This window comes from Octopus sinensis, linkage group LG22, assembly GCF_006345805.1.
Source record: "Octopus sinensis linkage group LG22, ASM634580v1, whole genome shotgun sequence".
NCBI classification, from domain to species: domain Eukaryota; kingdom Metazoa; phylum Mollusca; class Cephalopoda; order Octopoda; family Octopodidae; genus Octopus; species Octopus sinensis.
In genome coordinates, this window is record NC_043018.1 from 18,832,413 (window position 1) to 18,854,912 (window position 22,500).

The window sequence follows — 22,500 nt, forward strand, 5'->3', positions numbered from 1 at the left end:
ATGCATGTCACCTGTAAGTTTCACATAAATCGTCCTAACGAGGCTGTCATCCCCTCCTACCAACCTTCATAACGAACTCGTCATCTCCTCCCACCAATCAGGCATCTCACAGAATTAAATTCCTTGACGATACTTTAGTATGAAACCATGATGCGGATGACACAGAAATTCTCAATCAGAAATTCCCAAGAAAGCCAGGAACATTCCTACCTGCAATTCTCAACCTGAGTCTATAGATTAGAATCTTTATACTATAAGGATTCTTGTCAAAGAATGCATTGCCATAGCCGACAGATGGCGCTGAACACATACCTAGTGGTTATATTGCTGATGTTCTTAATGTCATACAAAATCCTTTTGAGTATTTTCTCTCTAACCACTCAGTAAATATAATTAAAATTAGCATCAGCATCATCATCATCAACATCATCACAATGACTATTGTTGTTGTTGTTCTTGCTCTTGTTCTTGTTCTTCTTCTTATAATTATTATTATTATTATTGTTATTAAGGCAGCAAGCTGGCAGAATCATTAGTACGCTGGACGAAATGCTTAGTGGTATTTCACCTATTGCTATATTCTGAGTTCAAATCCCGCCAAGGTTGACTTTGCCTTTCATCCTCTTGGGGTCAATAAATCAAGTACCAGTGAAACACTGGGGGCAATTTAATCAACTAGTCATCTCACCGAAAATTTCAGGCCTTCTGCCTATAGTAGAAAGGATTATTATCATTATTATTAAGGTGGTGAGCTGGCAGAATCGTTAGCATGCCGCCCAAAATACGCAGTTGCATTACATCTGTCTTTACATTCTGAGTTCAAATTCCTCCGAGGTCAACTTTACCTTTCATCCTTTCTGGGTTGAATAAATAAGAACCAGTTGAACACTGGGGTCAATGTGATTGACTTACCCACTACCCACTCCCTGGGAATTACTGGCCTTGCGCCATATTTTGAAATCATTATTATTATTGTTATGAAGAGTGCAAGCCATCCCTACCACCCAAATCAACCATCACCCCGTCCCCCCATCCAACACAACTATCAACCCATTCCCACCACCCAACACAACTATTAACCCTGTCCCCATCACCCAACACAACCATCAACCCGTCCCCACCACCCAACACAACCATCACCCCGTCCCCACCACCCAACACAACCATCACCATGTGCCTACCACAACCATCAACCTGTCCCCACCACCCAACACACAACCATCAACCCATCTCCACCACCCAACAACCATCACCCAGTCCCACCACCCAACACAACCATCAACCCGTCCCCACCACCCAACACAACCATCACCCCGTCCCCACCACCCAACACAACCATCACCCTGTCCCCCCCACCCAACACAACCATCAACCCGTCTCCACCACCCAACACAACCATCACCATGTGCCTACCACAACCATCAACCTGTCCCCACCACCCAACACACAACCATCAACCCATCTCCACCACCCAACAACCATCACCCAGTCCCACCACTCAACACAACCATCACCCCGTCCTCACCACCCAACACAACCATCAACCCGTCTCCACCACCCAACACAACCATCAACTGTCCCCACCACCCAACACAACCATCACCCCGTCCCCACCACCCAGCACAACCATCAACCTGTCCCCACCAACCAACACAACCATCACCCCGTCCCCACCACCCAACACAACCATCACCCCGTCCCCACCACCCAACACAACCATCAACCTGTCCCCACCACCCAACACAACCATCACCCTGTCCCCACCACCCAACAACCATCACCATTTCCCCACTTCACAATCCCTTGTCTTCTCAAAGACTCTTCTGTTTTCTCTCACTGTTGCACTCAGACAAACAGGCAAAAAAACAGTGCAAAAACGAACGCTTTGCACCAAAACAAATGTTTTGCACTCAACATATTCTTAAAACAACCTCTACAAAAGTACAACATTCGGCACCCACATCTCACCGTGCTTCTGCACAAGGTTCTTTATATGTTTTATACCATCCACTGGTTGCCCTGCACCAAGAGAGAAATATTTTTTTTTACTGCAGCCGAAGATAAGAACAAGTATAATTGCTTTCAACACATTTGCAGTCGAGCTGGTGTACTTCCACGAAGGCCACCAACATCGATGTTTCCACGAAGATGAATGCGAAATAAAAAAAGCAGCGATGAAATATGTTCACAGCAGTTACGTTTAAATTAGTGTTGCTATGGTGTATCCAATTAAAAAGAACGGAGAATAATTGACAGTAGAAGCAAGGTAGAAAATGGGGGAAAAAAACCTGAAAAAAAAAATAAAAGCGCATATGTGTGCACAAACACGCATATAAATCCATGTAGATAAACGTGTGTGTGTACACGCATGCACACAGGCACGAGAGAGCAAAGAGGAAAAAATTTCAGTGAAAATGTGAAAAAGGAAAAACGGTTATAAATGCACAAATGGTGTGCAACAACATGCGCATCTAAGCAAAAAGAGAAAATCAGATACGCATTGGAAATATTTCGGAAGAAAAAAAAAGAGGAAACACACATGTGCACATGCACATATCTGTGCATGTGACCTCCTCACATGTATGGACATGTATACAGTCATACATGTAAAAACCACACGTATACAACCACACATATACACTCATTCATACATGCACACACATACACGAAACCAACAGTATTACCTGAAAAGTAAGACCCAAAACACACACACACACATGTATATATATATATATATATATATATATATATATATACATGTGTGTGTGTATATATATACATGTGTGTGTATATATATATATATATATATATATATGTACATACATATATATACATACATATATATATGTACATACATATATGTTTATATATACATATATATATACATACATATATATATATATATACATATATATATTCATACATATATATATATATATATATATTATATATATATATATAATATATATATATATGTACATACATATATATATATACATACATACATATATATACATACATACATACATACATACAACATACATACATACATATATACATACGTACGTACAAACATACATACATTAGTACATACATACACAAATTTATACATACATACATATATATATAGATATATATATATAATATATATATATACACATACATATATATACATACATACATATATATATATACATATAATATAATATATATATATATATATGTTATATATATATATATATATATATGTACATATATATATATATTATATATATATATATATATTATATATATATATATACATACATTGTATATATATATCTCAATGCCAAACAAGAAATTAAATGAAGGACAACAGTCAGAAAGAAGGTGCCAAGTGACTTACCTTTTTCTAGGCGTGGTGGAGGCCGATATTTGAACCCTGACTGACTCCAAAAGACTGGAACTGACCCTCGTACTTGGACAAAAGATACTAAGTGAGGCGGGAACTGAAGAATCTGCAGGAAAGAAAAATTAGGGGTTTTTTTCAAAAATATTTTATATAAGAATAGGAGAAACGTTATTAATAATAACAATGATGATCCTTCTTACCACAGGAACAAGGCCTGAAATTTTATGGGAATAAGTCTAGTCAGTTATATCACCCCCCCCCCCAATATTTAACTGGTACTCTATTTTATCAACTCCAAAACAATGAACGGCAAAGTCAACCTGGGTGGAATTTGAACTCAGAACATGAAGCAATTTGTTTGATGTGCTAATGATTTTGCCTGGGCCTGATATTCTGGGGTAAGGGGGCTAGTTGATACCATTGACCCATGTACACAACCAGTACTTTATTTTATTGACCCATAAGAGATGAAAGGTAAAGTCAACCTCGACAGCATTTGAACTCAGAATGTAAAAACAGATAAAATACAGATAAACAGTTTCTCCAGCGTGTTTAGAAGAAGTGGAAGAACAACAACAACAATAACAACAACAACAATTTCCTAATGGATTTTGAGCATAGTGTTTTTATATAGTTGTCCAAAATTCAGTGAAGGAGGAGTAGTGAGAGTAATAGCCATGACCGAGAGGGAGTGAGAGAAAGTAATAGCAACGAGAGAGAGGAAGTGGCAAAGAGAGTGTTTGAAGGTCATGCTTCACCACCTCATCCCAGGCCTTCCTGGATCTACCACTTCCACAGGTACCCTCTACTGCTAGGGTGTGACACTTTTTCACACAGCTGTCCTCATCCATATGCAACACATGACCATACCAGCGCAATCGTCTCTCTTGCACACCACATATGTAGTGGAGTCAAATGGGAGACACTACAGAGAACAATAACTGAGAATCGAATATTAACACAAGCAAAAGACAAACATACAAGCTTCCATAATGAAAACAGCAGTAAAAGGATGGCAGAATTTGAAGGAAATGGCAGGGAATTTTATAATAGAAATGGTATAATTAAGTTAAGTTAATTTTTTGGCTCAAAAAGCAAAAAGCAATGCAATGTAGGGGGAGATGGAGTTATGTACAGGGTGGTGTTCATGCAAAGTGTTCAGGCCATTTGTGGTCAAGGGAGACTTTGAACCGAGCGGTCGTTGGCATCTTTACTATCTCGTCCGGCAGCTTATTCCACGGATCCGCAACCCGGACGGAGAAAGCCCCTCTCCTTCGATTGAGATGAAATCGTCGCAGATAGAGCTTTTCGGAGTGACCCTGCAGCCGACGCTCTGGAGCAGCATAGGAAATCGTCGACCTCTGGGAACAATGGGGAAATAATACAACAGAACTGACTGCACAAAGGAGAGACTGGTCATCATAACAGGCCAGATGACACAAGGGAGATAATAGGGATTCATCAGGGGAGGCTGAGCCAATAGAAGAGTCTTAAAGTTGTTTCTTGCTTTGTTAGAAATAGCAGCTAAATTTCTTGTAAATTACATCTTATTGCCTTAAAAGACAAAAGAGAAGAATATATTGGATAATGTAGTCATAAATGTGACTAGTCTAATGAAAAGAATGTGTGATAACAGCTGGGATGTATTTTGTTATAAATCTTCCTTGATCCAGGCTGACCTGGTGTTAAACTACAAGAATGTCAAAAGTTCAGAAGGAAGAGAATTCCAATAGATGACATGAAAGCAATTCTTTAGCTATTCAACGTGAACAACAACAACAATAATAATAATAATAATAATAATAATAATAATATATATTCAATTTTTTAAAATATCTCAAAAAATTAAAAGAAAACAAACAATAGTAGAAAATAACGAAGATCAGAATAGAATTGATAGATTTAACAATTAGGGGAATCTTCTAGAATCAATGAGGAAACAGGAGGAACTGACCAGAAATTAATTAACAGTAAAATATGGAATATGCAAAAAAAAAAGTGGAGTGGGGGGGATACATTTTAAAAATATAAAAACTGCAAAACAGAAACGATTGGAAGCGAAAAGAAATCAAGGTGGATATTTTTGAGAATGGATTCTTTGAGAAAAATGTTTGTTTTTCTATCAGAAACAGAAATTTTAAACAAATACTGAAATATTCTGGTCAGATCTCAATAAGCAGAACACTGGAATGGAAAACAGAACAGCAACAACAATAAAAATCCAATTATGGTAGAAGATTATATGGGAGCAAAATATCCAAGACAATAACGATTACACAGTGGATTTGAGGGGAGGGGGTGGAAAGGAAAACAGCAGCAGCAGCAGCACCACAAACATGGCCCAAACATAACTGGCAGGAAATTTACAAAAAATATCGGGGGCTATTAATTTCTAGCAGCCAGAAACTAATAGCCAACGGTATCAACCTAAATTACTTCATTACTCTGCATACGTGTGTGTGTGTGTGTGTGTGTGTGTGTGTGTGTGTGTGTGTGTGTGTGTGTGTGTGTGTGCGTGTGTGTGAGTGAATGTGTGTGTGTGTGTGTGTGTGTGCATGTGTGTGTTAGAGTGGCAGTGTTCAAGGAATTACTGAAGAGATGATGGGAATCAAAATAGCCAAGAGGAAAACAATATCAATTTGTAAAAACAAAACCTTCGCAGACAACCAGAACCACAGACCAATAACATGTTTACCAAAGTCATAAATTCCTGATCAGTGGCAAGCTGCTCATCCACAGAATAATAAGAAAGCAAGGAAGGATGTTGGAAAAAGCTACGTGGATGGATAGAACAGCTTAATGGTACAGGAAGCGGTTATTAAAGGAATGTCACAGTTGAGAGAATAGAATACTGCAGGATATTGGCATCACTGCACGTACACAAGATGAGGATGAATACGAATGAAGTTTATTGATGAAATCATGTAAAAACCGAAGAACACTCCAATAACATTGCAAATTAAAGATAATAAACAACTTTCCTATTCTCATAATCTACAGTTGTAAACAAGTGACTCAGTGACATCGGATCTACCGGACACAGACTCTTGTCTTGTTGCTGACCCTGACGTCAACAAAGCTTCTGACCATGTATATCATCGTCATCACTATCTTCATCGTTTTAACATCTATATTTCCGTGCTTGCATAGGTCGGGTGCAATTTGTTAAGAAAACCTTCAAAAACCATATACCCTTCTTCTCCTCAAACTTCACCTTGTTTCCATGGAAACAAAAATCAGATGGGGTCTTCACAGACGGATGGAAACAAGCGATTCAGTGACATCGGATCTACCGGACACAGACTCTTGTCTTGTTGTTGACCCTGACATCAACAAAGCTTCTGACCATGTATATCATCATCATCACTATCTTCATCGTTTTAACATCTATTTTTTCCATGCTTGCATCGGCCAGAGGGAATTTCTTAAGAAGGCTTTCAAAAACCATATACCCTTCTTCTCCCCAAGCTTCACTTGTTTCCATGGAAACAAAAATCAGATGGGGTCTTCACAGACGGCTGGAAACAAGCAACTCAGTGACATCGGATCTACCGGACACAGACTCTTGTCTTGTTGTTGACCCTGACATCAACAAAGCTTCTGACCATGTATATCATCATCATCACTATCTTCATCGTTTTAACATCTATTTTTCCGTGCTTGCATAGGCCAGAGGGAATTTCTTAAGAAGGCTTTCAAAAACCATATACCCCTCTTCTCCCCAAGCTTCACCTTGTTTCCATAGAAACAAAAATCAGATGGGATCTTCACAGACGGATGGAAACAAGCGATGTCACTCGTATGGTGGTGACGGATGATTGTGACCATCACATGATGCCTGGACAAGGATACATACAAACGCACACACCCACAAAGACAAACACACCAAATGGGCTTCTTCCAGTTTCCTTCAAGCAAATCCACCCACAAGGCTTTGGTCAGCTTAGGTTTATAACAGATATCTCTTGCCCAATATGCTGAACAGTGGAATTGAACCCAAGACCACATGGATGAGAAGCAAGTTTCTTAACTACACGTCCAAAACGCACCCAGTACACTCTGTAGCAACCATGCCAAAGATGACAGTGGAACAGGACACAGCACTGTAGTTCACTGGTTACTTGCCAAACCATCCAACCCATGCCAGCATGGAAAACCTATGTTAACCCTTTAGCATTTAAACTGTCCAGACCAGGCCAAAATGCCCCACTTATTTTGTGTTCAAGCTGGTCAGATCTGATCTTTCATACCTATTTCTTTACTACCCACAAGGGGCTAAACACAGAGAGGACAAAAAAGGACAGACAAATGGATTAAGTCGATTATATCGACCCCAGTGCATAACTGGTACTTATTTAATCAACCCCGAAAGGATGAAAGGCAAAGTCGACCTCGGCAGAATTTGAACTCAGAACGTAACGGCAGACGAAATACCACTAAGCATTTCGCCCGGCCTGCTAACGATTCTGCCAGCTTGCCGCCTTGATAACGATTCTGCCAACTCACCGCCTTTACTTGCCAAACCATCCAACCCATGCCTGCATGGAAAGCCTTTAGCATTTAAACTGTCCAGACCAGGCCAAAATGTCCCACTTGTTTTGTGTTCAAACTGGCCAGATCTGATCTTTCATACCTACCCTACACTGTCATTCTAAAAATAAACAATAACATCACTGAAATCTCAAAGCTATGAGATAATACGTGATTAATTTGAAACAATGTGAATAAATATTATATTTGACAGAGTAATTTGAATGCTAAATGGTTAAACATTGATGATTAGATCATCATCATTTAACATCCGTTTCCCATGCTGGTATGGGTTGGACAGTTTAACAGGAACTGGTCAGTTGAAGAGCTACCCAGGCTCTGAGTGTTATGGCATGGTACAGTTCTATATCTAAAAGATGAGGAATTATGTACATTATTTACATTCGATGGATATTTGTCCTCACCTTGTTTGTTGTTAACACAACATTTCAGCTGATATACCCTCCAGCCTTCTTCAGGTGTCTTGGGGGATATTTCGAATTTCTTCAATGTTATAATTATTATTATTATTATAATTATTCAGGTCACTGCCTGGAATCAAACTCGGCATCTTGGGTTAGTAGCCTGAACTCTTAACCACTACGCCATATGCCCATGGACATATGGTGTACAGTTTGATTCCAGGCAGTGACCTGAATAATAATAATAATAATAATAATAATAATAATAATAATAATAATAATAATAATAATAGCATCAAAAAATACCTTAGGAATGAGAACTCAGGTTTGAAATTTCCCCCAAGACACCTGATGAAGGCTGGAGGGTATATCAGTTGAAACGTTGTGTTAACAACAAACAAGATGAGGACAAATATCTGTCAAATGTAAATAATGTAAATAATGTTATGGCATGGTCTCTACAGCTGGATGACCTCCCTAATGCCAACCACTTTACAGAGTGTGCTGGATACCTTTATGCAGCACCAACATGGATGTGTTTCTGTGGCGCCAGCCTCTATGAGCCTGCAAGATTAGGAATGCTCAGGTGGAGAGGAATGCAGCAGACAAGCCTATATATAAGAACAACCATGATTTTACTTAGCTTGACACATGTATACAAACACACACACACATGTTGCAAATAAGAAAATCAGTAATTAAGACCATGCTGATGCCTGACTAATTTCTTTTAACAGAATAATTACTAATAATGTAAGACAAAGATAAAAAAAAATGGTTTCTTGCAAAAGTAACAATTATTTCAACAAGTTTCAATAAAATTTATGTTTCTGTTGTATTTCTCAGGATGACAAACGTTTTTGGAAATTAATATTTAACACTTTCAGAGTTGATTAAACAAAACATCATTTACACAAACTAACATTTTGTTTATACACACATACACATACATACATATATATATATATATATATATATATAAAGTAGATGAATGAATTATCCTAGTATGGATAATTCGGTTAATCGATACCTGGGTAGCAAATTCACGTCAGTAAAACACGGTTGAAGTTAAATGCCAAGGGCCGAACACCGTGTTCGTGTGTGGAAATTTGTGTGTTTTTTTATATGAATAAATGAAAAGAATGGAGTTGAAAGAAAATTTTAACAAAATTCCTTTACTTTCGACATATGTTTCGAAGACTGCATACTCTTAATTCCAAAGGAATGAAGGTTGCATTATGCCGTCTTCTCATCAGGAATTTGTTAAAATCTTCGTTCAACTCCATTCTTTTCATTTATTCATATATATATATATATATATATATATATATATGTATGTATATATACAAACACACACTCACACATGTACATATATACACATGTATGAATGTATTTGGTATTCATTCAGGCTCTGTAGATCTCAATTTTCCATTGAAGTCAACTTAGTCTTTCATCCTTTCAGGTTTGATACATAAATCAACAGACAGACAGATAAATAGATAGACAGACAAACAGACAGATGGATTATCAGACAGATAGACAGACAGACAGATGTATAAAATGATAATAGGCGCAGGAGTGGCTCTATGGTAAGTAGCTTGTTTACCAACCACATGGTTCCAGGTTCAGTCCCACTGTGTGGCACCTTGGGCAAGTGTCTTCTACTATAGCCTCGGGCCGACCAAAGCCTTGTGAGTGGATTTGGTAGACGGAAACTGAAAGAAGCCCATTGTATATATATATATGCTTGTGTGTGTTTGTGTGTCTGTATTTGTCCCCCTAGCATTGCTTGACAACCGATGCTGGTGTGTTTATGTCCCCGTTACTTAGCGGTTCGGCAAAAGAGACCGATAGAATAAGTACTGGGCTTACAAAAGAATAAGTCCCGGGGTCGAGTTACTCGATTAAAGGCGGTGCTCCAGCATGGCTGCAGTCAAATGACTGAAACAATTAAAAGAGATAGGTAGATGGACAATTAGATGGGTAGACAGATGGACAGATAGGTAGACAGAGAGATGGAGAGTTAGATGGACAGACAGGTAGACAAGCAAGCAGTCAGACAGACAGGCAGTAAGACAGACAAACTGACAGACAGACTAACAGGCAAACGAAGATAGATGAAAATAGATAGAAACACTGAATGTCACCAACCTGTTCTGTCTCTACATAGTTGGCACAAGCTCCACTTTCTTCCAAACCCCTTTTTTTAGATCTCGTACCTATAAAAAGACAAAAAAAAAAACAACAAATAACACCTTCTTCAGTAACACTGTCTTCACAATAATGAAGCCTTAATTTGCTAGAAAGGACAATATCTGATCAATTTAACCCTTTTGATACCAACCTGGATAAAACCACCTCTGGCTCTGTAGTGCAAATGTCTTGTTTTCAAAAGTTATGAATTAAAGTCTTCCACCAAACCTTAGTCACAATTTATGTTTCTAACACTAGCTGAATGATAACTAAGTTATGTTACTAAATTCTTTGTTATATTTAAAATTAATTGAAAGAAATACAGAGCATCTCGACAGCAATACGGTAACAAAAGGGTTAAAATCTATAATAGAAAAACAATTCTTAACCCTTTTAATACCAACCTGGCTGAAACCAGCTCTGGTTCTGTAGTACAAATGTCATGTTTTCATAAGTTTTGAATTAAAATCTTTCACCAAACCTTAGTCACAATTTATGTTCCTAACACTAGCTTAATGATAACTAAGTTATTTTACTAAATTCTTTGTTATATTTAAAATTAATTGAAAGAAATACAGAGCATCTCAACAGAAATATGGCAACCAAAGGGTTAACAAATGCTTACTTTAACCCTTTCAATACAAACCCAGCTGAAACTGCCTCTGGTTCTGTAGTACAAATGTCTTGTTTTCAAAAGTTCTGACTTAAAATCTTCCACCAAGCCTTAGTCACAATCTATGTTCCGAACACTAGCTTAATGATAACTAAGTTATTTTACTAAATTCTTTGTTATATCTAAAATCAACTGAAAGAAATACAGAGCATCTCAACAGAAATATGGTAACAAAAGGGTTAAAAAATGCTTACTTTAACCCTTTTGATACCAACCCAGCTGAAACTGGCTCTGGCTCTGTGGTACAAGTGTCTTGTTTTCATAAGTTTTGAATTAAAATCTTCCACCAAACTTTAGTCACAATTTATGTTCCTAACACTAGCTGAATGATAACCAAGTTATTTTACTAAATTCTTTGTTATATCTAAAATCAACTGAAAGAAATACAGAGCATCTCAACAGAAATATGGTAACGAAAGGGTTAAAATATATAATAGAGAAACAATTCTTAACCCTTTTGATACCAACCCAGCTGAAACTGGCTCTGGCTCTGTAGTACAAGTGTCTTGTTTTAATAAGTTTTGAATTAAAATCTTCCACCAAACCTTTGTCACAATTTATGTTCCTAACACTAGCTTAATGATAACTAAGTTATTTTACTAAATTCTTTGTTATATCTAAAATCAACTGAAAGAAATACAGAGCATCTCAACAGAAATATGGTAACGAAAGGGTTAAAATATATAATAGAGAAACAATTCTTAACCCTTTTGATACCAACCCAGCTGAAACTGGCTCTGGCTCTGTAGTACAAGTGTCTTGTTTTCATAAGTTTTGAATTAAAATCTTCCACCAACCTTAGTCACAATTATGTTCCTAACACTAGCTTAATGATAACTAAGTTATTTTACTAAATTCTTTGTTATATTTAAAGTAATTGAAAGAAACACAGAGCATCTCAAAAGAAGTATGGTAACGAAAGGGTTAAAAAAGGAAGAATACATTGAACAAAATGGTCAATAATATAGAAATGTACAAGATGGTCATGGCTGGAATGCTATTCATTATATGTTTTCTCAATCAGGGTTGTCTCAGGGTTAAACAACACCAGATAAAAACTGGATATCATTTGGATTTTTGTTTCACCTGGATCGTTCATGGTTATGTTCTTTTTGAGGTGTTTCTGCAGAATTCTTTGACCAGAATCAGCAACACAGTTTAGTCAAGCATCGTGTTATCACATATCCTTTAAACAAAGTACCATCTAACCTCGGAATCTCGCAAGTTTTCTGTTGACTAGTTTTACTTTCAGTCTTGAGACATAACATCCCCAGCTAAAAGACATATTTCTCATCTTCCAATCAAAATCCATTCCTCTTCACAGATCCACAACAATACACACATCCATTCCAGCAGTATCGCTCCATACTTTTCATGCTTGGTTGCATTCTTAATTAACTCACAGACATTGAATTTTATCTCATAAGCTGTGAATCTTCTCCATTCAGTAAACCAAACTAAATTCTCTCTCTTTTTCCAGACTTTATGTGTTTTTGGCATTCACCATCAACTTTTTTTCTTTTCTTATTCCACAACCAGGCATTGTTACACTTCCTACACACACACAGACCAAGAACACCTCAAACAGTAATGGAAAAAAGTTGTGTGTGTGTGTATATGTATGTATATATGAGCATGGTGTGTATATCGTATAAATATCTATATCATCATCATCATCATTTCATGTCTACTTTCCATGCTGGAAACTTGGGAAGTCTGCTACAAAGATATTGAGCATGCTTTGGCAAGCTTATGGCTCTGGGGCAATGGGTTGTTTGCTATGTTTTGAGAGGTGGCGGTGCTTCCAAAGGGGAAGACAACGAGCAATCTGGAAGCGCTTCCATGAGCATCACCAGCAGAAATGTGGAGAAAACTCATCAGGTTGTGCATGAGGAGTGTTGGAGGATGACCAGTGATGTTTTGAAGCATTTGAGTTGGACAGTTTGAGGTGGGACATCCAGCAAAAGCGACCGTATCTGTGGACAGTCTGAAGAAGAGAACCATTGAGCTGCAGAGCTGCGTCAGGCTCCAATGTCATCTTTGGCATGGTTTCTACTGCTGCTGAATGGCCTTCCTAATGCCAACCACTTTATAGAATGTACTGGATGCTTTTTACATAGCACCAGCACTAGTGGGGTTGCCATGTCAACTTGCAGGACATAAAAGAACAGAGGGAAAATAAAGGGGAAAAGTTCTCCATTACTAAGAGGAAACTGCTACACCTACATAGCTGTACTTCTAAAGCCTCCTGTTAACGATTCTAATTTAAAACTACACTGAATCAGGTGTTTTGGAAAATAATGAAACATGAATCAAAATTTGACAGATCCGTTGAAGATGAAATTATTCAAGTCTGCTTGAAATTTGGAAATGACACTTATGAAATTCCATGAAGTAGTTTATTGGATTGCACTTGTAAAATTATATATTAAAATTAAGCAGATGGTTAAGTATTATTTGATGATATGTAAATATTTTACAATTTTCAGTTTTCTCTTTGAATTAATCAATGGAATGAAATTATCATAAAAAAGGGAAAAGGGAACATTTTCATGGGCTCAAATAATAACTAAGCTAATACGAATTGAAATAACTGTAGGAAATGAAATGCTTTAAGGGATTCTCAAGGAGGGAAAATATTCTGTTCTTCAAACAATGCAAAATATTAAAAAAAAACTGCACAATTTTGAATTTACATTACATTCATAAAAATCAAATTTATTTCATGATCAATTTGTGTAAAAGATTACGGTGAGACCAGAAATTATTTGACGAATGGAATCGGTGGACATTCTACAAGTATGTGCATCTTTAAATATAGAACTGTATTACTAATCAAGGTCTTAACAATGATGATGATGATGATCTTGATAATCACAGCTCATTATTCGTGTGGTACAAAACTTGTTAAAATTCCTTGAGACTGCTGCAGTCTGTTTCTTAACGCAAGGAAAACTGAACACATGGTCATCGATGAAGATGGAAGCCATCTGCCAGTTTGATCCAGTGAAAAGCTTAAGTACCTCATATTCTATGTTGCTGACAGTATAACAGTAAGAAAAAGTCCCTTACATGCAAGGGACAGGCCTGGAATGTCTGTAACACACTTCAAGACATTTGGCAACCGAGTGTTACAAAATCAAAATAGCTGGCCTTCTTCAGAGTCTTCTTTTGGAGAAAGAATTCTTCTGTAAAGAACCAAAAGGTGCATTTTGAAGAAGGAATTTCAAGGATGCCTCATTCATACAACAGGCTTCTTATGAGGACTAAAATATCTCACAACACAAACACAAGACCAAAACGGAGATTCCAGGCCACATTCTATCCATTTCACTTGTCGTTGCTCAATGTAGACTAGACTTTAAGGGTTAAAGCAATTGTGTTCAAACCACCTGGGGCATATTGGATGTTGTATTCTGTAGAGTTTCACATCTTAATAAAGGACAAAGACCACTCAGTTATACTGATATCACTGGAAAGAGATACACAGCATGGAACTGCGAATTTACCAAAGCTAATAAGAGACAGAGAACTCCTGGCATGAAACGGTAAAATACATCTTAGTTGCAGTCCTTGAACAAGAATTATTATTACTACCATAGCAGAATCGGTAGAACAACATACAAACTACTTTAAAATATTTAGTCATGTCGTGCTGCATTTGTCAGTTCAAATCCCACCTGGGACCACTTGACTTTTCATCCATCCACAGGTGATAAAATAAAAGTCCAGTAATTTAATCCTTTTGATATCAACCAATCAGAGCCAACAGGTTCCGTTTATTTGATCCAAAAACTACATTTCAAAGTGTTTGGATTTCAATTAAAACCTTCTCTCATAGTTTTACGTAAGTGTCTTTCATTATGTTCCAACAAACACTGGTTTCTTAATTAATTAATTAATTAATTAATTAATTAATAGAAAGTCTTGGTGATTCTATTAACTTCCTCCAAATTCTTAATTATTTTCAAGATTAATTGAAACTTAGAACAGTGGATTTCATTAGAAATGTTGCTAAACTGAAAACACAAATCCACACACACACACACAGCAAAGTCTTCATATAAAGTTTAGATCAAAGACCGAAATTCTTTCAAAAATAACGGTCACAGAATATTGGTTAATTTGACAACACATCTTCCTCAGAATATAGTCTTCGTGTCTATGGAAGACAAAGTTCTCATTAAAGAATATTACAATATCAAAATTGGTACAGTTCCAGACAAAATACTTTAATTACAAGCTTTTACCTTCAAAGTTCAAATTCTACCAACACCAACCCTGCACTTAATTCCCGAGAAGTCAATAAAATAATCCCCCACCACCACCACCACCACCACCACCATCCTCTTACGTTTTCCTCTTTATCTTTATTCTTCCACCTTCTTTGCCATCCTTTTTACTTCTTTGTCTTCTTTCTCTGTCTCTTCATCATCCTTCTTCTTCTTCCACTTCTTCTTCTTCTTCTTCTTCTGCTTCTTCTTCTCCTTCTTCTCTTCTTCATCCTCTTCTTCATCCTCTTCTTCTTTATCTACTTCTTCATCCTCTTCTTCTTTATCTTCTTATTCATCTTCTTCTTCTTCATCTACTTCTTCATCCTCTTCTTCTTTATCTTCTTATTCATCTTCTTCTTCTTCTTCATCTTCTTATTCATCTTCTTCCTCATCTTCTTCTTCCTCTTCTTCTTTATCTACTTCCTCTTCTTTATCTTCTTATTCATCTTCTTCTTCCTCTTCTTCTTCTTCTTCCTCTTCTTCTTCATCCTCTCCTTCATCTTCTTCCTCTTCTTCTTCTTCTTCTTCTTCTTCCTCTTCTTCATCTTTTTCTTCTTCTTCTTCTTCCCAAAATGCAAACAGTTTCAAGGAAAAACCTGATAAAACTTTGTTTCCATAAATGTTAAAATTCAGAAGATGGTTAAGTACTCTCAGATAAAAGATGAGTCCAGCCACAATGAGTCTGACTTGTACCTCATCTACTGAGCACTCATCCCCAACTCAAAAACTGAGTCTAATTCACCCTTTTTACTGCAGAAAATTAGACATATCTCCACTCAAAATTCGATTCCTCTTAACAGCAGAAAACACTTTTATTTCCCAATCTATCTTTTGTTAAGGAATGTCATGCTTGAAACTATTTTCTGTTGAGGAATGTCAAGTATATTGAAGCAACGGGACTCGCAGAGAATACCAATTCTATTTTTGGGTAGATATTTAACATCATGACTGGAATAACCACAGAATTTAATTTTGCAGTTGAAAGGTTAAACTTGTCCACTTCTTCGAGCTTCCATCCATCCATCCATCACACCAAAATTCATTGTTCCATTCTGCTGACAGCTACCGAATAAAATATTGGTTTTTTTCCGAACTGATTCCATTTCAGACACTCTCTTTTACTCTTTAACTTGTTTCAGTCATTTGTCTGCGGCCATGCTGGAGCACCGCCTTTAGTCGAGCAAATCGACCCCGGGACTTATTCTTTGTAAGCCCAGTACTTATTATATCGGTCTCTTTTTGCCGAACCGCTAAGTGTCGGGGACGTAAACACACCAGCATCGGTTGTCAAGCAATGCTAGGGGAACAAACACAGACACACAAACACATACACACACACACACACACGTATATATATATATATATATATATATCTGTCATTATGTTCTAAGTTCAAATTCCACCGAGGTCAACTTTGCCTTTCATCCTTTCGGGGTCGATAAATAAAGTACCAGTTTCGCACTGGGGGCGATATAATCGACTCAATCCCTTCGTGTGTCCTTGTTTGTCCCCTCATGTTTAGCCCCTTGTGGGCAGTAAAGAAATATATATATATATATATATATATATATATATATACATAATAAATATTAGGGAATAAATCCAAATTTACAGGGAAAAAATCAGATTTAGGATTAAATCCAATTTTATAGTAAAATATTATAAAATATTATTAGAGACAAAACCACTATTTTGCAAAACAAACAAGGAAAGACTTAATCAATACATAAAATTTTAATTATTAAAATTTTATGTATTGATTAAGTCTTTCTTGTTTGTTTTGCAAAATAGTGGTTTTGTCTCTAATAATATATTTTATATATATACATATATATACGACAGGCTTCTTTCAGTTTCCGTCTACGAATTCCACTCACAAGGCATTGGTCGGCCTGGGGCTATAGCAGAAGACACTTGCTCAAGATGCCATGCAGTGGGACTGAACCCAGAACCATGTGGTTGGTTAGCAAGCTACTTACCACACAGCCACTCCTGCGCCTATACACTACGGAAACTGTTACTAGTTTGGTGATGAGTTCCAGGAATTTTACCTCCTTACCAAAGTTCTATGGTCCCATACTCTCCCTAAATACCAGACTAAATGCCCTAGCTAGAAACTATTGTCAACAGGATTACACTGCTGGAAACGGGGTCTTTGATTTTATTGTTGCTACACTAAAGGCACCATTAACTATTTAGTTCTAGAAATTCTAGCAAGTGGAATTTGTCTTTGAATGGTAGAATCAGAATTTCATTCCACAGTAAGGCTGTAAGCATATGAAGGAATCACTGTAAGAGAGAATGTCGATTATCTAAGTAAATCAGGTCTTTGAAATTCCTCTGATTAATTCCACAGGTCAGGCTGAGATCTTGCCATGGCCCGACCATGCTACGATTTGTCTTTGCATTAATGCATGTGCAGATGTGAATGTAAATATGCGTGTTACTTTAAAAAAAGAGAACGTGTGTGCGTGTATGTGTGTGTATAGCTGAGAATATCACGATGTGTGTGTGATTTATGTGTGTGTGTGTGTGTATGTGTATGTTTGTGAGAGTGAGTGTGAGTGTGTGTGTGTGTGTGTATTGGTGAGAATTTCACTGTGTGTGTGTGATTCATGTGTGTGAGCGTGTGTTCGAGAGAGTGTGTGTGTGTATGTGTATAAGTGTGTGTGTTTGTGAGAGTGAGTGTGTGTGTTTGTGAGAGTGAGTGTGTGTGTGTGTATTGGTGAGAATTTCACTATGTGTGTGTGATTCATGTGTGTGAGCGTGTGTTCGAGAGAGTGTGTGTGTGTATGTGTATAAGTGTGTGTGTTTGTGAGAGTGAGTGTGTGTGTTTGTGAGAGTGAGTGTGTGTGTTTGTGAGAGTGAGTGTGTGTGTGTGTATTGGTGAGAATTTCACTATGTGTGTGTGATTCATGTGTGTGAGCGTGTGTTCGAGAGAGTGTGTGTGTGTATGTGTATAAGTGTGTGTGTTGTGAGAGTGAGTGTGTGTTTGTGAGAGTGAGTGTGTGTGTTTGTGAGAGTGAGTGTGTGTGTTGTGAGAGTGAGTGTGGTGTTTGTGAGAGTGTGTGTATTGGTGACAATATCACTATGTGTGTGTGATTTATGTGTGTGAGTGTGTGTTCGAGAGAGTGTGTGTGTGTATGTGTATAGTGTGTGTGTTTGTGAGAGTGTGTGTATTGGTGAGAATATCACTATGTGTGTGTGTGTGATTTATGTGTGTGAGTGTGTGTATGTATGTGTTTAAGTGTGTGTGTTTGTGAGAGTGAGTGTGTGTGCGTGTATTGGTGAGAATATGTGTGTTTGTGAGAGTGAGTGTGTGTGTTTGTGAGAGTGAGTGTGTGTGTGTGTATTGGTGAGAATTTCACTATGTGTGTGTGATTCATGTGTGTGAGCGTGTGTTTGAGAGAGTGTGTGTGTGTATGTGTATAAGTGTGTGTGTTTGTGAGAGTGAGTGTGTGTGTTTGTGAGAGTGAGTGTGTGTGTTTGTGAGAGTGAGTGTGTGTGTTTGTGAGAGTGAGTGTGTGTGTGTGTATTGGTGACAATATCACTATGTGTGTGTGATTTATGTGTGTGAGTGTGTGTTCGAGAGAGTGTGTGTGTGTATGTGTATAAGTGTGTGTGTTTGTGAGAGTGTGTGTATTGGTGAGAATATCACTATGTGTGTGTGTGATTTATGTGTGTGAGTGTGTGTATGTATGTGTTTAAGTGTGTGTGTTTGTGAGAGTGAGTGTGTGTGCGTGTATTGGTGAGAATATCACTACGTGTGTGTGTTTGAGAGTGTATGTGTGTATGTGTATAAGTGTGTGTGTTTGTAAGAGTGTGTGTGTGTGTGTGTGTACATACAGATAATCCCATAGAAACACTTCTATCAATATCCCTCCTATCTCTCCCTGTCTCTCTCTCTCTTTCAATATCTCTTTAACTCTCTCTCATTACGTTTTGCTCTCTAACCATGCCTCCCTATGTATATATACATATACCTCTCCTCTCTCTCTCTCTCCCTCTCTCTCTCTATCTATCTATCTCTCTTTCTCTGTCTCACATAGTAAATAAAACACATTTAATAACTGACTGAACAAAAAAATGTTTGCTAAAAGCAGTAAACAAGCTGGAGATGAAGGAGCGGTGGGGAGAGGATGTGTGGGAGGTTTGAGAGAAAGAAGGTAAGAGAGTAAGCGAGAGGGGGAGAGGAGGGGGATAGTGAGAGAGAGAGAGAGAGTGACTAGAAGGAAGAGAGGAAAAGAGATGGAGAGGATTAAGGAGTGGTGAGAGGAAGAGGAAGGAATTGAGAGAGGGGGAGAAGAGAAGGGGAGAGAGGGGAGAGAGAGAAATGAAGTTAAGAAATAAAGAGTTGAGAGAGAGAGAAGTAGGGGCAGAGAGAAAGTAGAAAATGAGAGAAAGGAAGAGGGGGAGAAAAGTGACCAAAAAAGTCAGAAAACAGAACTAAAGGGAGAGAGAGAAAGAGAGAGAGAGAGTGTGTATGTGTGGGTATGTGTGTGTATGTGTGTGTGTATGTGTGTCTGTGTGTGTGTGTGTGTGTCTGTGTGTGTGTGTAATATATGAGAAAGAGACAGAGTGAGTAGGGAGAACATGTGTAGGAAGAAGGGAGAGCAAGGTAACCAAATCTTGCTCTCCTTTCTTCAAAAGGTGAGAGAGAGAGAGAAAAAGCAATGAGGGGTGGAGAGGAAGAGAAAGATGTAACAGATAAGAAGAGCAAAGTAAATCTACTTAAGATGGTGCTGGCAATCATTACACATTTGCTAAAGAAAGACAACCTGTTATTATCAGAACTAAGAAAGACCTCCCCACCGCCTCTGCCATGACCACCACCACCAGCTGGGAGCAAATCTTTACAAAAGCAAATATCTGAAAGAGTCTTTTTTTTTTCCTTTTTGTTCAATTTTGTCTTCTTGGAGGTGGGGGAGGTATTTTCTTTCTTTTTTTCTCATGTCTATATTTTTTCTTTTGTGTTTGTGTATTTTTGTCCCTAAAACTTTCTGGCAAATAAAACTTGGAAGGTCGAAACATGTATTATTAGCTGCAGCCTGGCCAGTCACACACCAAACAACTATTTGATTATCAAACAAAATTAAAGGCCGAAAAGAACCAAAAATAAAAGACAAGAATAATCTCTTTTGCATTGTCTTACATTCGGAATTGAACGCAAGTGCAATCCAAATAAATTGCCAAACACGTCCACAAAGAATTTCTTTAGTAAACCCTAAATTGTGATATCAAAACTAAAATGCAACCACTTGAATGTAATAGCAAATAAGAGAACGGTTTGGTTTTGTTAAACACGTGAAATAAAATATGATTTTGATTAGATTTAAGGAGATAAATGCCTTAAGCAGAAATTTCTGGATAGCCCTTAAATTCTGGCTGCAAAATTAAAAAAAAAAAAAAAAAAAAAAAAAACGGTTCGATCGTGATTGAGATAGAAATTGTTAAATGTTTTAATTAGCACTGTCATACCATCATTCATATGTAACCAAATAATTACTGGTATAGATGACTGCACAGACCCCTGATACTGAACAGGTATTATTTTATTGCGCCCTGAAGGAATGAAAGATTTGAACTCAAAATAAAACTGAATGCTCTATAATAGTGGTTCCCAAAGATTTTCGGGTTGCCGCACCCTTGGCTCTAGAGCCAGATTCCTTTTGCCTCCACACCCCACCCCACTCCACTCCACTCCCCATCACAGACATAAACTGTTTTCTGCAGCAGATTCAAAACAAAAGTATTTCACAAATAAAACTTGATTTAATTAACCCTTTATTTTGTTTGCTTCTTTTTGTTTTTTACATCCATTGCCTCGTTTTGGTACCTAATATTGCCCCATTTTTCTTCAGTGCCCACCCTGGATCTTTCCACCACCCCCAGGTGGGTGGAAGCATTGTTTTCAATAATGTTTGCTTGTTTGCCCGTTGACAAGATATCTCAAGAACTGCTGGGTGGATTCAGATGAAACTTCCAGAGATGTTTGGCCTCATGACTGGCACGAACTGATTAGATTTTGGGATTGATCAGGTACTGGACAAGGATTCTGGATTATCTTTCCTGTTTTTTTACTTAATTTTTGAGAGCAGCTGGGCTAATTTTTAGTATTCTCGTTTGTGAGAGCAATCAAGTTTATTTCAGATATTCTCATTTAAAAAAATCATCTCTGAATAATCATTGAGAGGACGTTGGTGTTACCTTGGCAGAGGTTTGTGCTCTCTGAATGCTCTTGTTATTATTGTTATTACTATTATTATTATTATTATTATTATTATTATTATTATTATTACTGAGTGAGAGAGCAGTTCATGCAATCAAAGTGACACTGGGGTAAAATATACGAAGCCCAATATACCCATCATGACTACCCGTCTGATAAGGGTACACCAGGCACATGCATCACAACCATATGTGCGCGACATGGTGATCTCATATCAAGATAAACAGCACATGACCTTGCAGGTGGGGCCCAGTTGGAATTTTCTTCAGGTTGAGTAACCCATCCCACTCAAAAGGTCCAGCTGGCAGAATTGTTAGCATGCCAGGCAAAATGCTTAGCAGCATTTCGTCCGTCTTAACGTTCTGAGTTCAAATTCTGCCAAGATCAACTTTGCCTTTCATCCTTTCAGGGTTGATTAAATAAGTACCAGTTACATACTAGAGTCAATCTAATTGACTGGTCCCCTCCCTCAAAATTGCTGGACTTGTCTCATAATTTAAGAACTTTATTATTATTATTATTATCATTATTATTATTACTACTACTACTACTGGTAATAATGATGCTGATAATCCTTTCTATTATAGGCACAAAGTCTGAAATTTATCTGTAGGGAGCAGTGAGATCTAGTCAACTGCATCAACCCCAGTGCATAGCTGGCATTTCTTTATCAACCCCAAAAGGAAGCAGAGCAAAGTCGACCTCAGCAGATTTTGAACTCAGGACGTAAGACAGATGAAATGCCGCTAAGCATTTTGTCCAGTTTGCTAACAATTCTGCTAACCTTC

General features: G+C 37.6%; 1 protein-coding gene across 1 annotated transcript in view; it reads right to left on the reverse strand.

The window, feature by feature from the left end:
* LOC115223118 (phosphatidylinositide phosphatase SAC2-like) overlaps positions 1-22,500 on the reverse strand; it is a 612,947-nt gene that overhangs the window by 482,774 nt on the left and 107,673 nt on the right. Inside the window, 2 exon segments of the mRNA XM_036512108.1 lie at positions 3,386-3,497; positions 10,495-10,562. Coding sequence (XP_036368001.1) covers positions 3,386-3,497; positions 10,495-10,562 — 180 coding nt within the window.